Here is a 22,659-nt window from a genome sequence, read left to right on the forward strand (position 1 = left end):
CTCTATGCCGAAGGAGATGTCACGCTGCATTAAGGCAAATGGCGGTCACACCAGCTACTGACTGGTTTTCTGATCCACACCCCTACTTTAGAAATGGTTTATATTTTTGTTTAGTATAGCTTCCTTCGTAGTATGCCCCTCAGGAGTTTTACCACATCTTCAGGATCACGAGATCTGGCTAACTATTTGACTTGGTAAACAATTACCTTCCGCTGCAGTACAATGTTAAAGGCGCAATCTGGGATTGGAGTGGTTCCATTTCACCAGCCCCATCCTTTTACAAACAATGAGGCGGTGAGCCACTGTTGCTGTTTGAATCCCGTATTGCCTCTGTAAGGATGCTGCTACAACCACGTAAAGGAACTTTACTAAACGCATGAGCAGTCATTATTTCCAAAACGTGGTAATTTTATTTACAGTTCAAGTCAGTCACATGCAAAAAAACATTATGAATAAAACAGAATTAGCAAAAGAAATGCATTCATTACTTTGTCTTTCCAAAATGGCAATTAAATATACAAAAATAGAGCTTACAAATACTGTACAGCAAATTTCTTCAAAAATATTCTGCTGCAGAATTCTTAATTTTATAAACAATGTTATATCACAGGGTAGGATGGGTAGACCCCCCCCCAATGAGGATGGGGTAGGGTTCACCCATCAAGGGAAGAAAGTGTGGGCTGGTGGATAAAGTGGGAGGTCGGGGTAAGATGGTGGGGTAGGTTGACCCATTGAGAGAAGGTGGTGGTGGCTATTGGACATAGTGGGAGGTTGGGATAAAGTGGGGTAGGGGCGAGACAGGGGATGTACTTAAAGGGAGAGAAGGGGGGTGCACTACAAGAACTATACACTGAATAAATGCACACCATACACAACATTGAGAGTTTTCAGTGAGGCAGTGACGTGTTAGAGGCCCAAGTGGCCAATTACACAGCTTTGACCTTGAGGCCTGGCCCACAAAATGGCTGCCAACAGCTAGGTATACAAAAGATGGTTGACTCAGGCCGATTACCATTGATTAGAATGTCTACTTAAGGGGATGGCTTTACTGAAGACACCAAGGCGATAGCAGCTTCGTCTGGTCTACTTAGATCATTTGGCTTCCATTGAAACAGAAAGAAATGAGGGAGCAGGATGTCCCACTTCCTCTTCGGTCTCTGGTTATACTTTCTGAGATAAAAGCACCTTATAGAAAGGACACACGATAAGGGGCCCGTTATTACGTAATTTGGTTGCTGTGGTGACAAAGAGCCTCACTCTCCTCTCAGTAATTCATGATATTGAAGCAAGTACATCATAGTCCGTTTAATATTACAGCCCAATGGCCTGGCGTTCTCTGGAACAGTGCTGACGTCCATGGAGATTACAGTAGGGTGACTCATCACTAAATTCATCAACCGTCCAAACTCCCAATGTTTTTCAAATAGATGTACCTTGTGCAGTAATAACTAGTAGACGACAGGTGATTCACTATGAATATGCACATTATTCCTTCCTCTTGCGTAAGGGCCTATAACTGCCTGCTGTTCTGGCACTTGACCGTGGCTACTTTCCAGGACTCGGAGAGAACCAAGAACCATGTTGTCTGGCCCGAGAAGCGTGGGGGAAGGATTAGGGAGTTACACAGGAAGAAATGATGGGGTATAATAGATATAGGTTTCTCTTCTGACCTTCAACTCTCATTTGAAAGAAAACATTACAAAATGGCTGGCATTGTTACAATTCTCGGATGGGCAAATGGCAGTTATAAGTGCGCAGATGCAGTGTTTTCAATGGAAGAATTATCGGTGCACAATCCCTCACAGTAAAAAGTGTTTATGCAGTATGCCTTCCTACCAACACTGCTACTACTCTATGTACAATTACAATGGTAAAATTGGTTGCAGGTGCCATTTCGTCGCATGCTTTCACATGATCGGTGTCTCCCAGTCCTATGTCATATCGCCCTCTAAACCGTCAACTCGGAGACAACCACACGTAGTGGAGGATGAAGCTTCAAGACTGGCTGTGTTTCCTGTTGGCTACGGGTTACAATATAGGAGTCTTAAGGGAATAAGAAAGTGGTGGGGCTTGTTGTCAAAAGATAACTTTGGACCAGTCAAACGTGGGAGTTTTGAGATGGATATCCGAGTTGAAGTCTCTTCGTACAAATTTGTGTGTGTAGCCACACAGCAGAACCAAGACGAGTCAAACGGGTACCGAAGCGGCCCGCACATGCTAGCAACGGGCGGGCTCCTTCAATAAAAAGGTTATGGTTTTTCTCATTCCACATTCAGCCAGACTAGTGTCTCTTCAAACAAATGGCCAAAATAAACACACATCGTAAGTAAAAGCACAAGTAAAAAAAAATATCATAATCGAAATTGTCATCCTCCTCAAATACAATAGATATTATTGGGTGGGGCGGGGGAGACATTGTTTCTGATATTGGCAACAAATGTTCTACTATTCATTTCACCAGCTAGCTACAGTAGGCTAACATTCCTCTCGGTTGTTGTTCGAAAGTGAAGCCAATGGACACAGTCAATTTCGTTGGGTGGTTGATGACTCGGTGGTCTTAACACTTCAAAAATGGAAGACAGTTCATAGAATGACTAGAATTCTAAGGATACCATTCCATTTGTAGGAGACACAAGCACAGTGGTTCTGGAGCTGGGCCTGATGCTCAGCACTGAAAAAGCCAGGTTCCTGAAAAGTTAAACACTTAAGGAGAGAAGAACCAAATCGAACCTGTTTGGACAGACCAGGCTGTCTTATAAATAAAGTTGTATTGAACGGCATTATTATGACCCATCACCTAGATCTAGTCTGTGACCTTTGACACAAGCTGACCCCTGACCTATGGGACACTATCCCCCTCTGTTCCAAACTATCACACAGCACTTTTACTACAGTGATCCCACAAAAGGTGGTGGAACAAAGCACAAGGGTAGAGGGGTTGGTGTGCGTGTGTGTGTGTGTGTGTGTGTGTAGAGGTGAACAAAACACCAGTGTGGAGAGAGCGATTGGGGAAAGCGCTAGAATGAGCCTGCTAAAACAATGCTATTCTCTACGACTGCTGACCAGGGCCTATACCAGCTCAATGACATCTACTGGGAACGTACTTATGTGTGTTGACCGATATGCTGAGTGCTGCCAGAATTTGAACTAGATGCTTAGCCTACATCCCTCATAGCTTAATTAGATCAATGCTAAGCTAAAGCTAAATAGCGTGTAGTAATTACTAAATCACAGAAGCAGCTTTGAATCGTTGACTGAATTGAGAATGAAGTGAATCCTTGGGTGCTCCTGTTACGAAATCAGTAAGGGCTCGCAAACAAGAGATCAGGTTTGTTGCTTAGTTTGCATAGTGTCACAGCTTGATACATTTCACCAAGCCTTTCACGTTCCAAGGCAGTGCTGTGAAGCCCTGTAGCATTCACTACCATCATTCTGTGTTAAACGTTGGAAATGCAATGAACTGAGCAAACTTGTCTGGTTTTATACGTTTATGTATAGCAGTCAAAATGCAACAATGCCTTAGTGCAGGGTTTCTTAAACTATGGGTCGGGACCCAAAGTGGGCTCTGGGCATGTGAGAATATAATCACGCCCTATTTCTTCTTCATTTGAGTTGTTGGAGGACCATTTGGGTCAGGGGAGGATGATCAATTTCTAATTTGGGGCTCAAACTGGAAAAGTTTAAGAACCCCCTGCCTCAGTGGACCAGTATTTGTTCCAGGTTTCATAAAGATTAGCCTATAGAATATATGATTCTAGACATGATCACGTCGGAGACCATATGGAATATAATTCATCTCGTCATTATATGAAGTACTCTTGTTCACTATTTAGTGTGTAGATTGGGATAGTTATTTTAGACTTACATCAGGCTAAACCTCATTCAAACTCAAACCAGAGGACAGCAAGAGAGGGATGTATTTTTAAACATAGAAAACCAACAGAGGAGTCTTCCAACTATGTGTTTTCATAGCGCTCCATTGCCACAAGCTGAATGAGTAATGCTTTGGGAGCGCTGCGGGCTGGGGGGGGGGGGTTCTTATGTAACAAGAACAGAGGCATATGATTGGATGTTAGCTCTAGGGGTGCCATGGGCTCGGGGTGTTGGGTTACTCTTACTTCCCTGGTCGCTCGTCCACAGGAAGTGACTGAGGCCAGGACCCCTCCACAGTTGGGAGTGTGTATCTGGGTAATTCTACTATTTTAATTTGAGTCGACCCTTATAAAAACCTCTTAGTGAAAAAAATCTTTCAATGAAAATACGACCTCTGCATTGTTGCGTTTTAACAATTAGTTCAAACAGAATAGTAACTTTTTTTTTCTGTAATGACAGATGCAGACCGTGAAAGTGGCCACAGAAAAGCCTTGTGGTAAAAAAAAAGTCTGTGTCCCAAATAGTGCACTTTTTAGAGAATAGGGTACCATTTGGGAACGCAGACACTGAGGTGTGCAGTGAGTAAGAAACTGTACAACCTTCATATGCAAGAGAGGACGCAGAGTCGGATGCACCGGTGAATCACATCCTAGTCACAACCTCACATTCGAACCCATTGCTCTCTTAATTCACATTAAGTTGTTTAAACACCAAGTACTGAGGTTGGGGTGACCCTCCCTTCATAAACACACCTCCGATATCTTTTTTTGCATGTGTGAATGAGAGGGAGGATCAGGCCACAGAATTCTGCGGTTCCTTTGAGTCAAATCATTTGGAGGCTACTGTCCCTTTAAGATAGTATTGCCCCCCCCCCCCCCCCAAAAAAATCTTCACTCAACTATAAAATTAACTCATGTGGCTCTGTATGTACACACAAAAAAAGTTAATCGTAATAATAAAATAACCTTGTTGCTACTACAACCTCTTCACAAGCAATTTAAGTTTGAGTAAAATATTTAAAGTGCTTGTAGAAAAAAAATAAAAATACAAGTTTAGTCGTTAAAAAGAAAACGAAACGATGAAGCCATTTTCACATCAACGTGTGGTAGTTGTTGGTTTTTATGTCTCTTATTCGTCACGCGCTGGTGTTCCCAGAAAAGTGCTTTGGTTGTGAAACGGTCAGAATAGTGACCACGGCTGTGTCCACAAGAGAAAAATGTAATTGTCAATAAAAAGAACCGTAATTATATATATATAAAAAAATCATTATGTGAATCCACCAGGCAGAGGCAGAGAGATGAGGAGGAGAGCAGATTCACTTCTTCGTCGCCGTGAGTCCCTGTCCGCATCGTAACACTGTTGTGTTCCTCCATTGTCTGTCCTGTCTTTTAATCATATATAACACCTCGATCGCACCTACAGAGTCATTGCGCAAAATGGTGCACAGCATCATCTGGATATGTGTGCAACAAATTTCAGCATTCCCCTTCTGCTACCATTTCTGTCAAGGCGCCTACGCATACAATTTGATGCAGCATCGAACATATGCAAGGTAAACACAGCGTTCCATTGGAAATTAATGTACTTCTGGTGTACCAAAAATACAATGATGCTGTTGGTGTGATCGAGGCATAAGTGTACCTGTACATGTGTGTGTAGTCGTGTGTGTGTGTGTGTGTGTGTGTGTGTGTGTGAGCACTGCGGATTGCGCTACACCAGATTTTCCACGCCTGGCAGGTGCTGCTGTATGGGCACGGTGACGTCGATGGTGACGCCCGCCTGTTGGGCGAGCTGCAGAACAGGCATGTTGCACAGCGGGCACACCTTCCTCACCTCCAGCCACTTAATGAGGCACCTGCCAGAGAGAGACAGGGGTGGGCGGAGGAAGTAAGGACAGGGAGAGAGAGAGAAACAAGATGGTTAATCTTTAGGGTCATAGAGCAGACGCTCTTATCCAGAGTGAATTTCAGGAGCAATTATGGCTAAGTGCCTTGCTCAAGGGGCACATCGTCAGATTTTTCACCTAGTCGGCTCAGGGAGTCAAACCAGCAACCTTTTAGTTACTAACCCAACTCCCTTAACCCCTAGGCTTAAATCATCACTTGCAAATGTGGGTGACACCAACATCGACTAGACGCGTGTGTTTCTAGTGTTGTCTATCTAAACACTAGCCCTCTCAGTTCAGGTCTGACTGCTGCATCCAGCTGATCTATTGCTGACTGCTCACAAAGAGCTAGCGCTAGAAGACCAGGGGGCTTATTCCACAGGGCAGACTGTTCCGCATAACAGCTCGAAATAGCTCAGTCATTCTCCAATGTGTGTGTTCAGCCCTACTGAATAAGGATGCTCTGTGCTATGCATTGTTAACTGAACAGAGAGTGAGACAGTACAGTAGGTTGATGGGGCCTAGACTAGGGGCGCGTCCCAAATGGCACAGTATACTGTGCACTAAATAGGGAACAGGGTGCAAAAACGTCTGCACTAAATAGGGAATAGAGTGCCATTTGGGACGCTAAACGAGAGCTTTTGCCCATCACTCAGTCAGAAGTGGGTGGGGGCGGCGTGGCGTGTTCGTCGCTACTGAATTATTTACAGTGGGGCTGGCAGTTCTATTTTGGTACACTCTGGTCCCACAGGGGTGGGAAGGGATTCACACATAGGAGTGAAGGGGGAGAGGGACTGTGCCACTGTGCTTCCTTCTCACGGTCACCTACTAGAGGGGTGCATATGACGGGGACCGAGGGAGGCGGGGGTATTTCATAATTCTTCTGCTCTCTAGCACCATCTAGTCCTCAGCACTGTCCCAGAGGGCCACACACAATCAGTGGTGTGTTGACATGCAAGTCAGTGTGTTGTGATTGAGTGGGCCCCGCCCCTGCTCCTGACATGTGGTAAAAACTCGGCCAAGACTCGACGTAAACAGCCCAATATAAATTGTCATGCTGCCGGGGGGGGGTAATCGCCCCCTCTCCTCATCGCATTCACCCCCTCCACTTTCACTGTTATCGTGTGTCGGGTTACTCTACTTGGAGGGGTGGGTACTGTAGATAACGGTGAAGAAATGGTAGTAAGGGGACCATCACTTTTGCAGCCGAATCATAACATGGTTTGACTTGGTGTGAGGAGGGGTCCGGTCCACATTGCCCCTCAACAGAAGTTACTGTTGTTGTGCAACTGGGGCTGAGTGGCCTGGAATCACTGGACTAACCGTGTTGATGATAAGCGCTTTGTGTGAAGAGGTCGTGCACCATTTTGGACCCACTTTGCCCCTCAAGCTCAACAACAGACCAATATTATTGTTATTGCGCGACTGGGCTGAGTACAGTGTGTGGGAATTACACTAGGATGAGTGAGTTGGAATTACAGTTTGGATGGGAAGGGCTCTGTGTACCATTTTGGGTCCAGTTTGACCAACATGCTCATCATCAACAGAACCTATTGTGCAACTGGGTGATCCTTTGGAATCGCAGTTTGGGTGGGAAAGGGGCTCCGTGTACAGGGTGTGGCTATTACACTGGGTCGATGGCGCTCAACAGCACTGTTTAATGTTATTGTGAGGCTGTGAGACTGGGGCTGAGTCTGGAAGACAGCCTAGAATTAGCTGGGCCAGGCCCCATCCACAGGCTCTGTGTACAGTGTGTGGGCATCAGCCAGTCCTCTGGCGCACTTACTTCCTGTGAAAGGCGTGTTTGCACGGGCAAATCCCCAGCTCGTCTTTCTGTTTGAACTCCTCCAAGCACACCGCACATATCTGTTGACACAGACAGAGAGAGAAAGGCAGGGGCGGGGGGGGGGGGGGGGTTAGCAAGGCAGCAAAACAACCACAGCTACTGTAGTTTATTGAGAGATTGAGAGAGAAAGAGAGACTAAGACGGAGAGGGAAAAGCAGGGCGGAAAAACAGAACGTAACCAGCCAACCACTGCTGCTGTCCTGTAGAAAAGGGATGCATCCAAAACGGCCCCTTATTCCCTATATAGTGTACTACCCATAGGGCTTTGGCCAAAAGCAGTGCACTATTTTGGGAATATGGTGCTATTTGGGAAGCAGGCAAGGCCTCGTTATCCTTGTCGAGGACATTTGTCGTTCAGCAGTACAAATATACAAACGGAAACACACAGAGGTTGTAACTTGTCTTTCAGCTTTACAAAAAGACTACATGAATAGAGACTGAGGAAGTGTGTATACTGTGCTTCAGCAACATTCCTTCGCATTCGTTTGAGTTGGGCATCTTATTTCATAGCGAGTTGGGCTGTTCTCCTCTCGCTCACTCAAACAGTACTGCAGACCCTCAAGTTGAGTTGGTTCGAACACAGAGGTCAACTGCTGTACTCCGGTCGTTGGTGCCACCACGGTCGGCTCAACTGAGCAACTAAAAACAAGCATGCTCTGTGGGTAAATAATCACTCATGCGTTGGACTCTAGATGGAAAATCAAAACATGGACTCAAAACTGACCTCCAAAAATGAGGTGACAGAATGACAGAATAGACTTGACCCACTGAAGGGAAGTGCTCATGGGCCTATTTTAAGACTTGTTTTATTTTTTTAGTTAAAACACTTGACAACGACACCATTTCTCAAAATCTACAAAGATATCACAGATGACAGATAGAGGAAGCACACCCAGTCTTTTCCTGGAATGTAACTTCGAGATAGCGGGTTTTGTATGTACCGTTATGGCAACGCATCAAGGATGACAGACCTCAGTATCTCAAACTAAAACATGTCTGGGCATAGCCAGAGGAGGGAGCGTCAACACGCCTTGATATATAATTTGTACACTGCTGGGCCTATACTCATTAATCGTCTCAGAGTGCTGATCTAGGATCAGTTAGTTTGGCCTTTTAAATCATAATGAATAAGACTACATGGACATAGGGACTCTGTACCTGGAGGGTTGTAGAAATTAAACTTACGTAACGTAACACACACACACACACGAGGGGGCATGATGGATTCATCATAGCCGTCTGACTAAATCCAGAAATTACACACTGTACACGCCACCGAGACGCACGCACATCTACTAATAGCCAGCATCATACACATACAGCACACATCCACCAACCAGACGAACGATGATGTTGATTGCGCCCTCAAAGTTATACAAGCCATTAAAAACCAGTTGAAACTAGATCCGGTAGGGGTCTCCTCAGCCCAAACCAGTCTGACCCAGCTGGGTGAGGGTGCCAGCCCAGGCAGCTTGGCAACTAAACTAGCTTTACTGGTCTTAGTTAGGCATATAGCCTAGTTTGGCCAAGCTGAAGCAAATACTAGCTGTGTAGTAAGACAAGAGAACACCACTCATGGAGCGAGAGGGACACTTGACTGGATATTTAAAGTCACTTTTTGTGGAGGGCTGGATTCAATAAATCCTGCTTTAGCAATATTGATGCAGGGATCGTTGTTTACAAAAACTACTGTATGTGCAGTGCACGTCCACAGGCCTTATTCGGAAAACCTGTAAGCATTCAGGAGAAATTAGGCTATGCATCAGTCTCATGGCACCCTATATAGTGCACTACATTTGACTAGAGCCTCATGGACCCTGGTCAAAAGTAGTGCACTGAGGAGGGAATAGGGTGCCATTTGGGACGCAGCCCGTTTGTACAGCAGTGCATGCTCGATTGAACAGCGTGCTGAGAGGCAGTGGTTGGTGTGTGTGTGTGTGTGTGTTGACAATGACTGGGAGCTCGAGAGGCTGAGGTAGTGCGTTTATGGCTGCCTGATGAAGCACCAGCCCTACTGTCACAATTGTTTTCTGTGTGGGCGGCGAGAAGAAGCGTGTGGCTTGTGTGTGTGTCGCGTTCTGTAATGAAGCATTTAACCCAGTATCACAATAGGACTGTGTGGACTGGGAGATCGGAGTGTGTGTGTGTCTGTCTGTGGACACAATGGAGAAGGTACAAGACAACGCTGCTGACAGAGGCAGGATGGAGACCGGCAGACTGGATAGAGCTCATCTACTCACTAGCTTGCCAGTGCTGTGGTACACACACCCCATTCACTGACCTATCGGCACTATTGTGTGTGTGTACATTACTGCCAGTGGTGGTTCCACAACGTTCATGGTGAATCATCCTTGTAACTCCAGCTCTAACCAGACAAAGCTAGTAATGTTGTAGCCCAGACATTGAAATCGGAACATTACCACTGCATCATTAAGTGCGTCACTATATCCAAGGGTACTTTCAATCCATATCAGTACAATGCATGACATCTTGTCTTGGGACAACGGCCCAGGAGGCTCACTACACAGTGACGCAAATTACTAGGTCAAATTCAAGGATGCGTGTAACATTCCCTCAATACAGAAGAACTGCTAGTGCTGTTAGAGTTGGATAGAGGGCACATCTTTGCAAATAGAGGTTTATAGAGGACACGCTTGCCACAAATCCTATGTGCCCATCTTTTTACCTGCGGCCATTTGGCTACAGTATTACGTTGTGGCAGGACCTACTTTGGAGTGCTACACTTCAAGGACAAAAGGCATACTTCTCCCCCCCTTTTAAAAACAGACTAGCTTGGGGCTGCGGATGAAAAGAGGTAACCCGCTAAGGTTTCTCTCTAGTCTGGGGTATAGTTCGAGACAAGACGCCATCCTCTCTGTTGAGCTCCATTGAACACTAAACCCTGGCTCCTTCTCATTCACTCGATCGATGGTGTCCGTTCTTTAATTACGTTGGTACATTTATGGGAGGAGAGGCGTGATGTTCCATACGACCCAAAACTACACGTCTCAGCACCACCACCTCCTCCTGTGTGTGTGTGTGTGTGTGTGTGTGTGTGTGTGTGTGTGTGTGTGTGTGTGTGTGTGTGTGTGTGTGTGTGTGTGTGTGTGTGTGTGTATCTATGCAAGTGAGCGTTAGATCATGTAGATGAGCAGTGCGATACATCTGACAGTTGTGTGCGCGATATGGACCAAAGAGCACATCTCAGCACCAGCTCCTCCTGGGCTCAGTACAGCACACACCCAGGTCACACAGCGTGTGTGAGTGTACGAGGGCATGTAGATGTATTACTATCACTAGAATAAATTGGTGTGCTGCTGTGCTCAACTCTGGAAAGCAGTCTCTTTGGGTGTAGCCAGGGTTACAAGAACAACCTGCACTGAAAATAGTGTAAGGAGCCTGCCTACATACAGTTAAAGTTAGCATAGTGTTATTCCCCCCCCCTCCCAGAGGATCTGAGCCCTAGGGCCATGCCTCAGGACTACCTGGCCTGATGACTCCTGGCTGTCCACAGTCCACCTGGTCCTGCTGCTGCTCCAGTTTCAACTGTTCTGCCTGCGGCTTTGGAACCCTGACTTGTTCACCGGATGTGACACCTTGTCCCAGGACCTGCTGTTTTTGACTCTCTCTCTCCCCTGCACCTGCTGTCTCGACCTCTGAATGACCCTGATGGTCATCTATGAACGTTTGAACAACCTGGCCTTAATGGCCATGTACCATCTCCACCCAGCAGAGGTCGACCGATTAGGATTTTTCAACGTCAATACAGATTATTGGAGGACCAAAAAAAGCCGACACCGATTAAATCGGTCGATTTAAATGTGTATTTATTTATTTGCAATAATGACAATTACAACAATACTGAATTAACACTTTTAGTTTAACTTAATATAATACATCAATTTAGCCTCAAATAAATAATCAAACATGTTCAATTTGGTTTAAATAATGCAAACAAAGTGTTGGAGAAGAAAGTAAAAATGCAATATGTGCCATGTAAGAAATCTAATGTTTAAGTTCCTTGCTCAGAACATGAGAACATATGAAAGCTGGTGGTTCCTTTTAACATGAGTCTTCAATATTCCCAGGTAAAACGTTTTAGGTTGTAGTTAATATAGTAATTATAGGACTCTCTCTATACCATTTGTATTTCATATCCATTTGACTATTGCATGTTCTTATAAGCACTTCAGTATTGCCAGTGTAACAGTATAATTTCCGTCCCTACTCCTCGCTCGTACCTGGGCTCGAAAAAGGGAACACATCGACAACAGCCACCTTCGAAGCATCGTTACCCATCGGTCCACAAAAGCCGTGGCCCTTGCAGAGCAAGGGTAACAACTACTTCAAGGTATCAGAGCGAGTGACGTCGCCGATTGAAACGCTATTAGCACGCACCCCGCTAACTAATCTCAGGAGTTGACAGGCTTGAAGTCATAAACAGCTCAATGCTTGAAGCACATCGAAGAGCTGCTGGCAAATGCACAAAAGTGTTGTTTGAATGAATGCTTACAAGCCTGCAGCTGCCTATCACTACTCAGTCAGACTGGAAATCAAATAGGAAATCATATACTTAATTATAACATAACACAGAAATACGAGCGTTAGATCATTAATATGGTCGAATCCGGGAATTATAATTTTGACAACAAAACAGTTTATTCTTCCAGTGAAATACGGAACCGTTCCATATTTTAATCGAACGGGTGGCATAAATATTCCTGTTACATTGGCAAATTAGTTCGCAACGAGCCAGGCGGCCCAAACTGTTGCATATACCCTGACTCTGCGTGCAATGAACGCAAGATAAGTGGCACAATTTCCCTAGTTTAATATTGCCTGCTAACCTGGATTTCGTTTAATAAAATATACTTCTCTGTATTGATTTTAAGAACGGCATTGATGTTTATGGTTAGGTACATTCGTGTAACGATTGTGCTTTTTCTCGCAAATGTGCTTTTTTTAAATCATCCCCCGTTTGGCGAAGTTGGCTGTCTGTGTTAGGAAGAAATAGTCTTCACACAGTTCGCAACGAGCCAGTCGGCCCAAACTGCTGCATATACCCTGACTCTGTTGCACAGAACGCAAGAGAAGTGACAATTCACCTAGTTAAAATAAATTCATGTTAGCAGGCAATTTTAAGTAAATATGCAGGTTTTAAAATATTTACTTGTGTATTGATTTTAAGAAAGGGGTTGATGTTTATGGTTAGGTACACATTGGTGCAACGACAGTGCTTTTTTTTGCGAATGCGCTTGTTAAATCACCCGTTTGGCGAAGTAGGCTATGATTCATTGATAAATTAACAGGCATCGCATCGATTATATGCAACGCAGGACAAGCTAGATAAACTAGTAATAGCATCAACCATGTGTAGTTAACTAGTGATTATGTTAAGATTGATTGTTTTTTATAAGATACGTTTCATGCTAGCTAGCACCTTACCTTGGCTCCTTGCTGCATTCGCATAACAGGTCGTCAGCCTGCCACGCAGTCTCCTCACAGAGTGCAGTGTAATCGGCCATGATCGGTGTCCCAAAATGCCGATGACTATGAAAACTGTAAATATCGGCCCTAATTAAATCGGCCATTCCGATTAATCGGTCGACCTCTATTCAGGACATAGGGACACTGGAGATAGCAGCAATCACATGACTATTTATGAGACTCCTGATCTCTCGCTCTCTTTATCTCTGTCGCCGAGGGGAAAAAATCCAGACCACTCCAACCACCGGAAAACATTTTTATGAGAAAAAAATGGTCACTCCACTCAAGGAGAGGGGGGCAAGATTGAAGGGGAAAGGGAGAAAGAGCACTTACGATAGACTCAGCATCCACGATGTCAAACTATCGTAAACAAGTTGTCGCTTTTGATACAAGATGTACGGCAGTTATACAGTAATAATAAGTACAAGGATATTTCGTGTCTCTTTTACTTCTGCTTCCAGCTCAGCCCATATCGATAAAGCGTCTCAGTAGGAGTGCTGATCTAGTATCAGGTTTGCCTTTTAGATCATAATGAATACAAATATATGGACAGAGGGAACCTGATCGGTTAACTGAACTGAAATATTGCTTAAATGGTCAGCTGCTCGATTAAGTTCTGGGTCCAAACATGTTAAGAGAAGGGATCAAGAAATGCTAGAACGAGGAGATCCACCTTCTCTCTTTGTAAGTTATGGGCGAAAGTCCCCTCCCATTCCGAAATTCAAAAGACCAACACCTGCAAAAACATGATTTTTTTTCTCCAAATAACCTTTTGCTCGTTATCCTACGCATCCCGTTCAGTCCCGACAGATTCTACAGTACCAGTTGTGTTTGCGTAGATCTGTCCAAGAGAGATTAGAGGGGACCTGATCCTAGCTCAGCACGCATTATGAATACTGACCCTGGCATCTGACCACCCATTGCTCACCTTGGTCCACATCCCAGCTTAAATAAGACTTGCCTTGTTGCTCTTGTAGAACTGAGGAACAACCTGCAGCACAGACTACTGTCCACAAAGCTAGCATTTAAAACAAAGCCAGACGGCCTGTGTCTGATTGAAAAGCAACCGCTCTGCTCAAAATGCCAACGGCCTCATGAAAATGAACGACAGCAAATTCATTTATTCAGTCTGGCTCTACTATTACCGTTCCACCTAAACGTTGCATGGCTTGTGTTCTGTCTGAAGTCTCCCCTAGGTACAGATCTAGTTTCCCCTCCCCAATCCTATACTTAACCATTAGTCGAGAAAATGACCCAAGATCAGAAAAAAACATCTCTCTTGCACTGGTTCAGGCTAGTTTGTGAGATACAATTCCTATTAAACCAAACAATCAAGTTCTCCTTGTACCGTTCTGCGTAGTTCTAATCCCACGTAGCCACTTAAGAAACCCTGTAAAAACCCTCTGGCTTAATGAGCAGTTTTTTAAGTGGATATTGTATGCGAGGTGCATGTGTGTATATCAGAATGTGTACTGGTCAGTGTGTGCGTCCCCAGGCAGGCTAACTATGGGTTAGGGTAAGCAGCTCTACCTTGGGCAGGAAATGGGGTCACCAGAGACCCAGGCTGAGGCGAGTGGGGGTTTTCCATTCTGAGTACAACTGCACTGAGCTAGAGGAGAGATGGGCTGCATCTCATTCCTGACAAGTTGCCCTCCTCCCCTCTACAACTGCACTGAACTAGAGGTGAGGGGCTGTGTTTCATTCCAGATGACCAGTTGACCTCTCTATCCTGAAGAGAGAGCAGCATGGCAAGGAAACTAGGCAAAAGTGAAGGGTCAAAAAAGGGTCGATTTGAACTGTTGAAGCGGAGATATTTCTGGAATGAAACAACCGGGGACAAAGAGCTTTTGAGTTGATGGAGACAATGTGGGGACAGTGAGGGGGCGTAATGAGGACCTGAATGGGGACAGTGGATCACCCCCAGGGGCCCATTCAAAACTACCGTTGAGGGCCACAGTCCCCTGGTCACCACAAATGTCCATTACGAAGCTCATAAAAAGCAGTGCGTGTGCGCGTGTTCAAACTGAAAAACAATCTATAGGCAATTATTGGCAAACAGGGAGCATTGCTGCTCCTACCAAACCATGCCCCTGTAATGGTATTTAATTCAAGCTCCTGATATTATCAGTAGTGCTGTGAACATAGACCTTGTCTGTGTCCCCATAGAGCTCTGAACAAAAGTAGTGCACTATGTAGGCAATAGGGTGCCATTTGTGACGCAAGGCCAGAGTTAGGCTTATCTTATCAAAACGATAGCGGCTGATTAATTCAAAAAGTAGGCCTCTGTTTGCTATGGGAAGGATCGCTGGTGAAAATACTGCAAGACAAACAGAGCTGAGAGCATATTGAAGCGAAAGTCAAAGCCAAAGCTGGCTAATGTCAACACTCATCAGCCACATACAATAGTCCTACATTTTGATTAGCCTTTGTCACAAGGTTTAGGCATAAAATGTTCCTTTAATGTTCTTTGAATGTTAAGAGATTGGCTTCAAATGCTCAATGTTCTTTGAATGGTACATTGCTGTGGCTGTACAGTGCAGCGTCACAGCAACACTATCTGACAGGGTGTTATGCCCATTGGCTGACTACTATCAAGGACACTGTAATACTGAATTGCCACAATATTGAGCTGCTGCGCTTCCTCACACAATATAACCCCCGTCCATCGCAAACAGCCAAGGACACGACGTGATGTACCGTTGTGTGTGTAGACCTGTGTGTATTTACAAGGGTTATGTTCAGCTGGATAAAATTAACGTTTTATTCACAGCTGTTGTAGCCATGCTCTGTGTCAAATGGAGGTGAGATGTATACAGCTGCAAGAGGCGCAATCTATATACTTTTTCCAAAACATTTTCATTTGGACAGGGCCCTTTCAATAAAATGGGTCATTCCCCCGGCCAGCGTTGGTGAGTGTTATTGTTTCTCAGCAATACATAACAATTTGGCTGTCCAAAAATCACACACACACACACTCCCACTTTTAATGACATTGAATGACTAAAAAAATGGCTACATAACTAGAGCTCTGCACGGTGGGAAATTCCTGCCCTGCCGGTGAGCCGGTTGGTTAGCGACGTAGCGTTTTCGCTCCTTACACGCGGGTGCCAGCGCTAGCCTTTTCATTAGCATGAGCGTGCTAAAGGGAGTAGCGGGGGCTAGCGAGAGGCTAGTAGGGCCATGGCTGAGGCTATGAAATGGGATCGGCGGAAAAGGGGCTAACACTGCTAGCTGTACAGCTGGGCTATGACTTCTAACCACATTGTCCGACGCAACAGATGGACTGTAACAAGCTCCAGAGACAGTACAGACATGCATAATGAGAGAGGACAGGATGCACGCACGCGCGCGCACACACACACCGTGCCTCTTCTGACATGGATAACCTAAACATGAGAGACACAACGACAGTCTACTGACTGTCTCGACAGGTCCATTTGGCATAACTGGGTTCCCTCGCTATTTAAACAAAATGTTATTTCATGTATTTTGGGGGATTTAATCAGGTTAGTCTAGCTGAGATATAAATCTATTTTTTCAAGAGAAACCTAAGGGAGGTTGTGGCTATTGAACAACCAGTTCGCTTCAGGCGACATTGATAAATCTGCTTCATCAATATCACACGTTTCTAAATAAATAAGTAGCCTAAATGTATGTCATGGGACCCATATTCAGTAACACTGCAGTTAACAACAAACCAATCAATGTGAATAACAGACCAACGGCGACTTTACAGTTTATCAAGCGCAGCCAGTTCAGACAGGAAACCAGAGTATATGCATCAGCTGACGTCGCACCAATCATATTCCACAAACACTTCCTACCTTAATATGGTGGTATATTTAAGCTGATCAGTTTTACTCACATTCTCTACTGCTGTTGGTTACTCAATCGTTTGCGGTTGCATTGTTGTTGTTCACTGCCTGTAAATATTAGGATCTTAAAAGGTGCACTATGCAAAAATCGCTCCGCCATATCCTGGTTGCAAAAATTCAAAGAGTTTGCCTAATTTCAGTTTGTGTGACAAAACAAGCAAGTATAGTGTAGAGAATCATTGTACCATCTGAATCACTGTGAAATAGATTTCCCATAACCAAAAACATTTATTTTCAGCTGTTTGAAGCTGGTGTACAAAACTGAAAGTGAAAGACGCAAAAACGATACTTAAGAACGGGAAGCATAGAAATAAGCTCACATAGAACATATCTACGGCTTCTTAGATTTGCTTTCAATGAGTGACAGATCTATAACTCCTATTTCCATGTGAATTTGGTCGGGGTCACCCAAAAAGTGACATATTACAGCTTTAACATGATGCACTCTCTGGCAGTGAGATAGGGTTGGTGTTCCCTCGAAGGAGCAGAGCCTAACATATTGCAATCTTTTTCTAAATAATGGTTACACAAATACATGGCATTTCCTGTCTGAAATGTTGCGTTTGAGAGAACTAAAGTTCAGTACAACAACCAAACACAGTTACTGATAGGTTACATTAGGGAAGTACATCAGCTAAGCTTGTCAGTTGTATTACAAAATGTCACTGTCCTGTCCAATAAAAGTTTCAACACTTGGTGCAACGCTAAACAACTCAAAGTGCGTGTAACCATGAGATACATTATCAAGACAATAGAACAAGAAAAAAATGTAAGCGCTTACCTCATGCAAATTTAGCTCTTTGACCTTTTCCTTCTGTATAACCTGAGGGGGGGAAAAAAAAGGCATACAATTAGAACTGGCAACATAAACACTTTTTCTCAAAGAAAACATCCAGAAGTGAATCCAATACAATTATTATTTTTTGTATTAGAAGAATGGTGACGAGAAGTTAAGGTCCTGTGTGGCTCAGGCCCAAGCCCTCAACACTCCAAGGGATTAAAGGCAAAATAATCACGACTTTTTCGTGGTAGGTTAGGAGAATTTACATGGCATGTTAGGAAAAGGGTACGGATTAGCTAGTCACAACAGCCCTGCTGACCAGGCCTGGCTGGCTAAAACCGGCCGTACATTTAAAAAGGGAGAGTCCCCCACTTCCACTGAAAGTAGCCCAAAATAAACCACCATCCGGCTTTGTTGCCTTCTACAGCATGTATATTATGGGTGTATATTATATAATGTGTATATTCAGCAACAGGGGATTTATAGACTACAGTGACATACTGTGAGAAAAATAAACCATGTTCATAGTATTTTGTGTGTGTGTGTAGACGACGGGCCTCTTACTTGTTTGTATGCATACAGCTCCTTGTGCGCCTGGTGCCTTAACCTGCAAGGACAACGCAGAGAAACACAGCATCTCTTCAATTAGTAAAGGAGCCTCTACAACTCGCCAGTTGCACTCACTGTACATTCAGATAGTGACAAGTCAATAGACCCTGAAACAGGAAGTGAGCAACTGCATAGATAGAGAGCATTCAGGGGAGAAAAGCATAGCTGACTTAACAATTTCCATTCAAATCTCCAGCACTGAAATAAAAGCAAGTCAAATTCAACTGTTTATATGCTGTAGAAACCAGTGGTGTAAAGTCCTTAAGTAAAAATACTTTAAAGTACTACTTAAGTAGGTTTTTTTGGAGGTATCTGTACCTTTACTATTTATATTTTTGACAACTTACTTTTACTCCACTACATTCCTCAAGAAAATAGTGTCCTTTTTGCTCCTTACATTTTCCCTGACACCCAAAAGTACTCGTTACAACTCGAATGCTTAGCAGAACAGGGAAATGGTCTAATTCACACACTTATCAAGAGAACATCCCTGGTCATCCTTACTGCCTCTGATCTATCAGACTCACTAAACACAAATACTTTGTAAATTATGTCTGACTTGAAGTGTGCCCCAGCTCTCCGTATATTTAAAAACAGAAAATCGTGCCGCCTGGTTTGCTTAATATAAGGAATTTGAAATGATTTATACGTTTACTTTTGATACTTAAGTAGATTTAAAAACAAATACTTTTACTCAAGTAAGGTGACTTTCACTTTTACTCAAGTATGACAATTGGGTACTTTTTCCACCCCTGGTAGAAACAGACACTGATGACAGTGCTGCAGTTTTGAACTAGTCTGGTCTACTTTGGATTAAAAATGATTTTAGTGCTACAGAACTTTCAGGAAACTGACCCCTGCACAATATCTTGACAATGGCAGACAATGGATTCAATCTTAACCTTCAGGTTTTTATTTTTATTTTAAATCTTTAGTTTTGAAGTCATAAATCAAATCCAGATGAGTTGATGGAAGATAAAAGCTATGGTCATTGTAATAACCACTGAATTGAATCCAGGCCTTTCCCCATTTAGTCTTTATACACACACACACACACAGTAAATTCTGTCTGTCATCATAAGTGGTTCCACTTGGCATTTCAAAATTGCTTTCGAAAAGGATTGGATCTGCTATCTTATGGTCAATAATGGAATGACCCGAGGTCGGGCAGGGCACCTGTTCTGCCCACAGACCCATTTTATTTCATAATATGTGTATCCCAAATGGCACCCTATTCCCCCATGTGCTCTTGTCCAAAGTAGTGCACTATATATTGGGAATAGGGTGTCATTTGGGACGCATCCTATGTGATATCACACCCATCTCACAGCTATGTACCTGTGACATTGAACCCCAATTGCTTTGGCTGCGTCTGACCCTGATGACACTGTTACACATCCCCCACTGACTCCCACCAAACCAAAACATAACTCACTTCCCACCCACAACCTTGTGACGACTGACGCAGCACTGGTCAGCAGCCACGCTGTGGTACAGCTCCTCTGTCACAACTAGGTGGGAATTCCACGCCTTGACACAACTCAATTTAATGTGGGCCTACCCCAGTACTGAATGACGAATGGTCTGGCCTGAACTGGACTGCTTAGACAAAATGTCCGCCAGATCAAGAGACTAATACTTTCTAAAGTGTAAAAAAAATAAAAAATAATAATACCACAACTGACAGCTTGAGGTGGTTATAGCCTAGGATACATCTTCTTTAAACCAATCATCCCTGTTACATTAGTAACTCTTCAGCACCCCCCACGGACGGTTTCTGCCAGCAGAATACGTGGTTTTATCACAGTCATTCGTTTGAACCAACCAGAGCTCCTGACTTTATCGTAGTGGCCTTCGTTACTGCTGACTCGGCTAGATAGGAGAGACTGATGGGTCATTTGTGGGGTAGAAATGGGAGCTTTACTTTACTACGGTACATACAGTGGGGAGAACAAGTATTTGATAACCTGCAAATTGGCAGTGTCTCCTACTTACAAAGCATGTAGAGGTCTATAATTAATTAATTTGCATTTTATTGCATGACATAAGTATTTGATCACCTACCAACCAGTAAGAATTCCGGCTCTCACAGACCTATTAGTTTTTCTTTAAGAAGACCTCCTGTTCCCTACTCATTACCTGTATTAACTGCACCTGTTTGAACTCGTTACCTGTATAAAAGACACCTGTCCACACACAATCAAACAGACTCCAACCTCTCCACAATGGCCAAGACCAGGGAGCTGTGTAAGGAAATCAGGGATAAAATTGTAGACCTGCACAAGGCTGGGATGGGCTACAGGACAATAGGCAAGCAGCTTGGTGAGAAGGCAACAACTGTTGGCGCAATTATTAGAAAATGGAAGAAGTTCAAGATGGTCAATCACCCTCGGTCTGGGGCTCCATGCAAGATCTCACCTCGTGGGGCATCAATGATCATGAGGAAGGTGAGGGACAGCCCAGAACTACACGGCAGGACCTGGTGAATGACCTGAAGAGAGCTGGGACCACAGTCTCAAAGAAAACCATTAGTAACACACTACGCCGTCATGGATTAAAATCCTGCAGCGCACGCAAGGTCCCCCTGCTCAAGCCAGCGCATGTCCAGGCCTGTCTGAGGTTTGCCAATGACCATCTGGATGATCCAGAGGAGGAATGGGAGAAGGTCATGTGGTCTGATGAGAAGAAAATAGAGCTTTTTGGTCTAAACTCCACTCCCCGTGTTTGGAGGAAGAAGAAGGATGAGTACAACCCCAAGAAAACCATCCCAACCGTGAAGCATGGAGGTGGAAACTCATTCTTTGGGGATGCTTTTCTGTAAAGGGGACAGGACGACTGCACCGTATTGAGGGGAGGATGGATGCGGCCATGTATCGCGAGATCTTGGCCAACAACCTCCTTCCCTCAGTAAGAGCATTGAAGATGGGTCGTGGCTGGGTTTTCCAGCATGACAACGACCCGAAACACAGCCAGGGCAACTAAGGAGTGGCTCTGTAAGAAGCATCTCAAGGTCCTGGAGTGGCCTCAGTCTCCAGACCTGAACCCAATAGAAAATCTTTGGAGGGAGCTTGAAGTCCGTATTGCCCAGCGACAGCCCCGAAACCTGAAGGATCTGGAGAAGGTCTGTATGGAGGAGTGGGCCAAAATCCCTGCTGCAGTGTGTGCAAACCTGGTCAAGAACTACAGGAAACGTATGATCTCTGTAATTGAAAACAAAGGTTTCTGTACCAAATATTAAGTTCTGCTTTTCTGATGTATCAAATACTTATGGCATGCAATAAAATGCAAATTAATCACTTAAAAATCATACAATGTGATTTTCTGGATTTTTGTTTTAGATTACAGACCTCTACATGCATTGTAAGTAGGAAAACCTGCAAAATCTGCAGTGTATCAAATACTTGTTCTCCCCACTGTATCTCAATAAAACTAAACAGCTTCCTTTCTTGATCTTCTTCCGTTGACCTTTTATTTTATTTTATTTAACTAGGCAAGTCCGTTAAGATCAAATTCTTATTTACAGTGATGACCTACCCCGGCCAAACCTGGATGCTGCTTGGCCAATTGTGCACCACCCTATGGGACTCCCAATCACGGCCAGATGTGATGCAGCCTGGACCTTCAACAAGCAACGATGGGTGATAGGACTGGATAGGGCTCGGACATTTTTGTTTTCACCTTTAAAGTCCTCTTAGATCAGTGATCAAGGGGATTGAAGACAAGCAAAGGAAACGACTGGGCACATTAACCTTTAGTGGGGCAGCTAAAATGTTAACAAAATGGGAGAGGAGTGTTTAGGTCAACTCAAGAGAGAGGCAGCCAAGCATAGGGAAGGAAGTTCAAGTCCACATTCTTAAGATAAATAACCCTTTGAAAAGTGTGTGTGTGAGAATGGAAAATGACGCCTAGCTGACAAGCACAAAGCAATCTAAATAGATCCACAAATATTATGAAAACAGTGAGTATATACACACACACACACACACACCACCCTGTGAACATTTTTACTATGAACAGTCAATATACGTAGTGCATGAACATCACACAAGCTTGGATATTAACAGACATTTATAAACAAATAACTACTTTGGTAACTCCCGTTCACACATTTTCCCATCACCTGAAGCAAAAAGGAATATCATAGATAACACCAGTGGTCAGTTTTGTATTATCATACACCAGTCAGTCAATTTAGCACAAATCAATGGACAAAAATAAAACATGTTCAATGTAAAACAGAATCGAAAGACAGGAGGAGGGATATACACAGAGCGTACAAAACATTAGGAACACCTGCTCTTTC

The 22,659-nt window shown here is 44.0% G+C and overlaps 1 protein-coding gene across 3 annotated transcripts in view; it reads right to left on the bottom strand.

Moving 5' to 3' along the window:
• Positions 1-384: 384 nt before the first annotated feature.
• Positions 385-22,659, bottom strand: part of LOC135507804 (RING finger protein 24-like) — a 60,020-nt gene continuing 37,745 nt past the window's right edge. For all 3 annotated transcript variants that reach the window (XM_064927467.1, XM_064927468.1, XM_064927469.1), the window contains exons 3-6: positions 18,312-18,354; positions 17,748-17,789; positions 7,545-7,624; positions 385-5,728 (exon numbers count right to left, since the gene is read on the bottom strand). In XM_064927467.1, coding sequence (XP_064783539.1) covers positions 5,584-5,728; positions 7,545-7,624; positions 17,748-17,789; positions 18,312-18,354 — 310 coding nt within the window. In that variant the 3' untranslated portion in view covers positions 385-5,583. The remainder of the gene's footprint in view (positions 5,729-7,544; positions 7,625-17,747; positions 17,790-18,311; positions 18,355-22,659) is intronic.

The sequence above is a fragment of the Oncorhynchus masou genome, chromosome 21 (genome assembly GCF_036934945.1).
Source record: "Oncorhynchus masou masou isolate Uvic2021 chromosome 21, UVic_Omas_1.1, whole genome shotgun sequence".
NCBI classification, from domain to species: Eukaryota; Metazoa; Chordata; class Actinopteri; order Salmoniformes; family Salmonidae; genus Oncorhynchus; species Oncorhynchus masou.